At 36.2% G+C, this 8,062-nt stretch overlaps 1 protein-coding gene across 4 annotated transcripts; it reads right to left on the bottom strand.

The window, feature by feature from the left end:
- Window positions 1-474: 474 nt before the first annotated feature.
- On the bottom strand, window positions 475-7,632 carry LOC122014391 (zinc finger protein ZAT2-like). 4 transcript variants are annotated; one of them, XR_006120661.1, is made up of 2 exons: window positions 1,405-7,632; window positions 475-1,247 (listed from the first exon to the last, which is right to left on the bottom strand). XR_006120661.1 is itself a non-coding variant. In XM_042570619.1 (2 exons), exon 2 carries the CDS (start codon window positions 1,310-1,312, stop codon window positions 551-553), a length of 762 nt encoding a protein of 253 aa, XP_042426553.1. In that variant the 5' UTR covers window positions 1,313-1,318; window positions 1,405-7,632; the 3' UTR covers window positions 475-550. The 4 variants fall into 4 exon arrangements, 3 of the variants coding, with proteins under 3 accessions (XP_042426553.1, XP_042426555.1, XP_042426554.1); XM_042570619.1 differs by having other exon boundaries at window positions 475-1,318; XM_042570621.1 differs by having other exon boundaries at window positions 475-2,453; window positions 6,441-7,632.
- Window positions 7,633-8,062: the final 430 nt, after the last annotated feature.

The raw sequence follows: 8,062 nt of genomic DNA, 5'->3' as shown, positions 1-8,062 counted from the left end.
TTTCAAAAGGCACGTTATAATTTCATTTTTTTTCATAGAGCGCATTTAATTTTAAAAATGCACTTTTAAATCAAACCAAACTCATTGAACTGAATAAATTAATATATATATATATAAATTAATTATTTTATAAAAAAGTTTAATGTAAAAATCATTTATAATTCTAAAAAAATATTTTTTTAAAAAAAATACTCATGATCTATTAAATTTATCCATATTTTTAAAGTTTTAAAATTCTAATAAAATAGATAAGAACCTTTCGAATTGAATTTGATTTACTCTTTAAAAATGGCCTACGTATATCATACACGAAACAAATCGAGCTAACTAAAACTCTTGTTTCATAGACTTGAACAACAATTTTTGGGGGGAAATTAGTTTCTAAATAATAGTATAAAAGCGATAGAAAAAGGTTTAACGCGAGTTTGCTAGAAAAGAAAAAAAAAACAAATAGGGTAATAGAGGACTTGTTTGTAAGGGTTCAAAAACTACCGGCGCTTATTGCAAATCTGAAGAAACGTCGCAAAAGAATGAAAAGGAATATTCTTCGTCATTCGAGGAACGGCTCCATGTTGAGGTCGAAGTCACGGCGCTTCGCCGGTCCCGCCTCCTCAGTCTCCGGGCTCGAAGCAGAAGCTTGATTTCTCGCGATCTCGTCTCCTCCGCTGGACAGAGCCGACGGCGACGCCGCTCGACGGTGGCACAGTTCTTTGAAGTGCCGCCTCTGGTGGCCGCCGAGGGCCTGCCCGCTCGAGAAGATCATACCGCATAGCTTGCACTTGTGCTCTGGGATCGCCGCTCCCTTCTCTGGTTCACCGGGATGGATCGAGGCAGCGGCGACGATCTTGTTCTTGTTGTGGCTGGCCACGTGCCCTCCGAGCGCTTGGTGAGAAGAGAAAACCTTGAAACAGGTATCGCATCGGTAGATTCGATTCCCGGACGAATCAATCTTCCGGCGAGTTGATTCCGGCTGGTATCCGTCCAAATCGAGCGCGTTCCGGTCATTAAAACCGGATCTTGGAGGTTCCAGAAGCCGGTCCGGGTCGGAGAGAAGCAGCAAGGCGGCGACGACCTCAGGGTCTATGTCGTTGCCGTCGGAAGTGGTCGCGGCACGATCTCTTCTCGTTTTCGCCGGCGTTTTTCGGTTCTTCTTCGCCGATGGAGCCTGTCGATTGACTCCTCGGTAGTCTCGCTCCGGGTGGGACCTCAGGTGTCCGTACATCGACTTTTCCGAGGGGAAGATCTTCCTGCACTCGGGGCAAGTAAGGTTAGGGTTACTCGCCATCTTCATGGAATGGAAATGATCGGCCATTGATTTCTGCTCAAGAACGCGTCAAAGAAGCCATGGATACGAATCAAAAGCACCGTAGAAAGCTTTCATCTTGCAGAAGATAAACAACTCACTCTGTTCTGTGACGATCTGCCTCTCACAGATGCAACAATCAAGACATGCTTCGCGCTGTATATTTGATAAATCCAATTAATCCTGAATACTTATCAAATAATATTAATAGCTTAGTAACCAATGTTATTGCTTTTGGGATTTTTGTTATGGAAATGGGGGCTTAGGTTTTGGGACTAAACTAATAGATAAAGAGCAATGCAATTGTGAAACTAACCCTAATAATAGAAAGACGATGCAGAGTAAAAGAAACATAGTCTAACCTAAACTACAATTGAAAAGAAATCAAGAGCGTCATAAAAGAAGTGTTTAACGAACCTAGAGCATTTAGCAAAAACCTAATCTAACCTCATCAAATTACATCAAATGAAGAGCACAAACTTAATGGATCCAACAAAACAAGACGAGCATGAATTAAATGAGTGAAGTGCATTAACAAGAGTGAACAAATTGTAAGGGTCAATCAAAACTACGTATGTAAAACCTAAAACATGAGGAATCGACCCATTACAATCAACCATCAACATGCTCATACTAACAATCAAATGTTCAAATCCATGCATTAAAGGATCAAAGAAATAAAGGATCGGGAGAGGGCTCTCGGTAGTGATGGCATCGGGTGGAATCCTTGTACGTGTCTGTGAAATGAGAAGATGAGGGTGAGGAAGCTCTGATCGATGATGGATGAAGAGGTAGTGGCATCATCCACTCTTCTTCGTGAAATTTGAACAACTTCTCATTTGAACTGCATTTGAATGGATGACTGAGATTCTTCTAGATTTGAGCTCACGGATCAGATGCAATCCAAATGGATGATCCAGATCAAATAAGTTTCCATTGAAGGTCAAGATGGTTGGATCAAGATGAGCGGCTCAGATCTATACAGATTGATCAAAATTAACCAGATCTTGATGAACGGCCAAAATTAATTAGATCTGAGCCCTTTGATTATTTTACTTCAGATTTGATCTAACGACTCAAATTTCTCTAGATTGGACTTTTCCTTGATTCATGACTTTAGGTTCAATTTGGTCTAAATTGAGTTCAATCCCTACAAGATAAAAGTACACAATTATAAGTAAAAATCTATAAAAATAGAAAGAATTATAATAAAACCCATAATATGAATCCAACTCAATAAACATGATAAGAATCAATAATTAACCATATGATAGGATTAAAACATGGAAATTAAAGGCTAAAATTATGTGATAAAATGGTAGTTATTAATTCTCCCACACTTATTCTTGCACGTCCTGGACAAGCAAACAAAATAAAAAATGCTAAAATATTTGTCAAACAACTTCTTAACAATACCTTAAAGATAGTAAAAGAAAATTACCTAGGATCATCAAGTTTGCAAGGATCAAAATAATCATGAGTCCAATTCCTACACTACTGTGGTGATTTCAACCTACTTGAGTAGACTAAGCATCAAAAGAGCCTCACAAGGTAGTATTTCATCTCTAGCTCTCAAAAACATATATAAAGACGGAGTTTCCCTCAAGAGCTATTCACAATAATTTAACTACCATAGGCTTGCTTATTTTCTACTTTTCCACCATTGTAAATGCATAGCATGCATGAATCAAAATGATTTATCAAGAATTGAAATGGAGGTAAAGAACTAAGTGTAGCAAACAAAGTGGGTAAGAAAAGAATTAATGAGAAAGTAAAAGTATTGGAAGAATAAACATGATGTGTTGACCGATAGATTTATATAAGGGATTGTCTCCCTATGACTTCACCATGAATCAATGAGGAAGTGATGCTTTTTCAAAGTTTCTTGGTTTAAAATCTCAGAAATCAGAACTGTTGTTCAATGCTGAAAATTACAGCTTCTAACTAGTTTCAGGATCTTCATAAATTAGTTTAGGCTCAAGCTTGAAGGATTTCTGCATTTTCATATTTCCTAGATCAGTTCCAGAAATCTTAGGGAGTTTCTGAAATTCAAAGCTTCAGAACTTAGAACTCAGAACCAGAATTTTCAGAATTAAGGCCTAAGTTTCAGAATTGAGATTCTTAAGTGGCTTCAGTTAAAATCAAATAGAATTCAGTTTGGATGAGGGGTATTATTTGGCACTGGTATGTTAGAAGTTCAAATTCAGATTGCTGCTATTCAAAAATAACAAACATTCTAGCACCAAATTCTGACTTGACAAACTCTGCTGACCCAGTTTTTTTTTTTTTTTTTCCTCAGAGATCAGATTAATTCCATCGATTATCTGCCGTTCAAGAAATTAAAACTAGGATTCAGCTCAATGGGGTTTTTAAGACTTAATAGCATGAGGTAACAGAGCAAATTCCAACTCGATTCCAAACTGAAACTACCAATCTTCATTTGATCTGCAACAAATTACTTCTCATTACAGCAGCTTCCAATTTCTTGTTTCCTAACACTACATTTTCACTGATCCCATTCTTCAGAATTGCAGCTCATGCATTCTTCAGAAATCAACAATCAGTTTTGAAGGCATGTTCTCAAGAAGTTGCCAGCATATAAATATTGATTGCTATGCTCAAAAGGTTTTACTCTTGGCACACAACATATTCAAATTGATACATTCATTCCAGATTTATTGGCTATTTCTTATCTCATTCTTCAAACTCACATAGAACCTATCAAAGATGGAGATTCTGATCTCCCAACACTTGGAGTGACTAACTTCATTTAACTAAGAACTCTGACAAATTCAGCTTATGGAATTCTTGAAGTTGTTGCTGGTAAGAAACTTCAACAAGAAATGGCATATGGACTTAGACAATTATTTCTGAATTCTGGGAATCAGAAATTCAGTTTTCAGCAGTAACAGATATCAACTCAGATGCACTTCTTCTTCACTTGATTAATCTGCATGCTTATCGCAAAGACATTCTCAATCACGCCTTTCTCCCTAAAAGATTTGAAGATGTATGAGTCTTTGTTTTAAAATCCGCTGCTGTGGTTGGTCTGGTAGTTCCTGTATCTCTGAAAAGTGAAAAGGTCTCAATCCATTGCCCAACAGCCCAAGTCATTACAATTCCACCTTCTTCATGGTCTGTTAGTAATCTGGACACCCTGAATCCTGAAATTGTTGTACAGAAAATGCAATAGACTCAACTTGGTTTCTTTACACTCAAGTGTAATTGATCAGTTTCCAAAAAGTTGTAAGCATGTGCATCACTGTTGAATCTGCAAGCCTCTGTTCAAACATCAGTTAACTCTTCATCAGAATTGTTCAACTGAATTTCAGAAATTTCAAGTTCTGTCAAGTTCTAGAAATCGCAGGTTTCATACTAACTTCAATCATAACATCTGCATTTCAAAATCCCCTGAATTTGATTTGTTTCTCAGGTAGTTCAACACTCCAACTAATATGGTCAATATTGAACCCCTCAACTTCTTCTCAGCAGTGACAGATATCAACTTTCTGGATTTAGTTTCAGAAATCAGCTGCCGGAAAATTTTCAGGTTTTGAATCACAAGGACTGGAGAGAAAGAAACACCAAATGATAATAAGAGAGCAAGAGCTCCACTTAAACTTCTTCTGATTAAAGATTTGCAAGAAAACTTGGCACAAACTATCAATGATACATAACTCTTAGGTTCCTCACTGCTGCACAATCCAGCAGCCCCTTTTCTTGTGTTTTTTTTTCTCTTTCTTTGAATTCCAGCCAAATAGAAAAAGAATGAAAAAGCCATGAAAGTGATTCAACTGCTCAGCAATTTCTGAAACTCAGATTTGGCATTTTTTTTTTCAGTCCCAGCAACAGGAACTAAGCTGCAACTCAGCAGCAGCATGAATTCTGCTTTCAGAATTCAGATTCTGATAAGTTTGCTGTTCTGATCTCTTTGTTTTTTTTAGCAGCTGACACTCCTTTCCACTTCAATTGAGAAGTGCATTCCTATTGCATTGATAGAAAACCAATCAAGTTATTGTAGCAAATGAAATTGAAGTTTCAGAAAATTTTAGAAGCTGTGGACTAAGTTATCAGCTTTTTGGAAACTGAATATTTCAGATGTACTCTCCTCAGTTGTGAATGATTCCTATTCCTTGGTTGGCTGGTGAACTACACTCATTTTGTATGGTTGAAAAGCCAAACAAGACCAATGCCCCAGCAACAACACAGTTTAAGAAATCAACACTTCAAATCTGTTTCTGCAACACAGAATTGCAGAAATCACAGAATTCTGAGCACTTACTGGAAACATTGTGCAGAAAATTGCCAAAGCATGTGGCTCATCAGTTTCAGATTGGCACACCAGCAAAAGAATTATGCAGAAAATCTTCCTCAATTATTTCCAGAACCCTTGCAAAATCACCTATCTGCTGAACCACTTTGTACTCCTCCAAAAACTGATTTAGAACTCCATACTTGAAAAAGTATGGAAAATATTTCAAGTTGAAAGACCAATATAGGTTACCTCTATGAACACACAACATGCAGCACTTCTCCCCTCACTTAAAATTTGTCCATCTTGGCAACTCATCATGTTATCAACCAAAACTCTCAAAGAGGTAAGGACAAAGCAAATATGATGAAAGACCAAAATATGGATTATTCAACTAAATGTGAAGTAAATATGTTGGAAGACAAAAATGTGATAGGAAAAGAAATAAAAGGAGTAAATAAGAAAAATAGCCTTCATCATATTCATGCTTATATATGCTACCGTGGTTTCACAAAGAAGCAAAGCAAGTTATAGAATATCAATTGCCATGAGTGCCATCACATAAAAGAAAAGATCAATAATAGGCATAAAAGTGGTTCTCACTAGGTAATTTTTTTCTATCACACTCAATCAATCAAGATAGAATCCATCACCACACACATGACCAAACGCAAGTAAGAGACTCACTCATGCAAAAATATCCAAAACTAAATGGTCAAATTTAATTAGCTTTTATGATTCTCAAGGCATTATGAAGGAATGCATAGGGAGATATTTATTCAAAACCAAATGAAATATGAGCCGAACAAAATGTAAAGTATAAAGCAAAAGCAAAGTGTAAAAAAAACGTAAAGTATAAAGTGAAAAGACAAACAAAGAACGAACTCCCTTTTATTCCAGGCGACTGTAGGAAATTTAGAAATAGAATCCATGAGAATAATGGAATAGTTCTTTCCGGTGGTTGGAGTCGGTTAAGGTACAAAATTCACTCCGGAAGTGGAACGCTATATGTTGAAGTCATGACTGCTCCCTTCATCCTATGCTCTTTGAAAGTACTTCCCGAAGGTTGGAGGCGGTTCAATTGGAGCACCCACTTCGGAAGCTTGATTTTTGTCGACCTACAAGGCCAAGAAAAGAGAGCACCTCCTACACGCATGTAGGGTAAGAAATAGATGAAATAGAATCAATCTCTAAACAACATGCATCGAAAAATGAATCACATCCAATAAAATCAATTATAGGTATCTCCATGGAATATTTCAAAAAATCAAAAGGAATACTAAACATAGGTACCTAAAGATTTTAGAAGAGTGGATGTGACTTCCTCTTGTGATTTTGGCTCTGGCTAAGGTGCTGGTATAATTGAAGGAAATGATTCTTGGGCCTTGCCTCCACAGCACAAGTCCCTATATTCTTCTCATCAATATTTGGTTTAGATGATGGTGCAACTAAAAGAGGTGATTTTTGGAGCATTACTTCCACCATGCAAGTCACTACACTTTCATTATCAACAACTTCAATTCCTATAATATCAACAGTGTCAAACAAATTTTTGCTTCCAGAATTTGCAACAATAATATCATCAGAATTATCTACAACTATAACATCACAACACAAAAACTAGAGGAGTCTCATGCTTGTAGCTAGCTGATGGATAATGCAATATGATATAATTGTATTTGTAAATCTTGTATCCTTGCATCATTTTGCCGTTGGAACTGAAGGTTAAGAGTGGTTTATTGTTGCATATGTAAAGTTAATTCATGCATGATCTCTTCAAATCCTTGCCTAAGGGTTTCTTTATTAGAGCCCTCGAATGTATCCGAGAACATTGGCTCAACCTGCTAAAATGGTTTAGACTAAGTAGGCACTGGGTCGTCCTGAAATCCAAATGAACTCTGGTATGCTGGAACCTGAGAACATTGGCTCGACTTGCTGAAATGGTTTAGACCATAGTTTGTAGAATCGCAATCTTACGTAGAATCGATTTAGGGTCAGGATCGGATCGGTCGGGATCGGATCGTAGAATCGTATGATCCTACCAAAAACCCTTAAAATTTTATCATACATGATTAATAATTAGAAAAAAAAAAACCTAAAAAACTCATTTACATATAAATAAATAAATAACTAATTTTGCATATATATGCAATCATTTACACTCAACACTTTAGATTACATTACTACATGTACAAATTTAAATTAACTAGTAATTTAACCACCATTCTCGCATAGTAATAATATTTATATTTTCATATCATAAACTGAAAGAATATAAAATTTCTATTAATACAATAATAATAGCATATTCAACGTCAAAATATTTCGCCGGAAATAATCTTCTAAAGATTAGTCGATGTCACACAATACTAGACAATAGGCATCTAAAAACTCATCATTCGGGAAAAAAATGACAGAATATTATTCAAAAAAACTAACTCAAAAATAATTAAACATATGTTTACATAATTTAAAACCCTAACAATACGAAAAAAAGATAAAATATT

This window comes from Zingiber officinale, chromosome 8B, assembly GCF_018446385.1.
Source record: "Zingiber officinale cultivar Zhangliang chromosome 8B, Zo_v1.1, whole genome shotgun sequence".
Classification (NCBI taxonomy): Eukaryota; Viridiplantae; Streptophyta; class Magnoliopsida; order Zingiberales; family Zingiberaceae; genus Zingiber; species Zingiber officinale.
Note: the sequence above shows the minus strand (reverse complement) of the source record. Positions and strands in the feature narration are given on the sequence as shown.

Excerpts from the sequence above, each read along its gene's own strand:
- LOC122014391 (XM_042570619.1), bottom strand. The coding sequence starts at position 1,312 with ATGGCCGATCATTTCCATTCCATGAAGATGGCGAGTAACCCTAACCTT.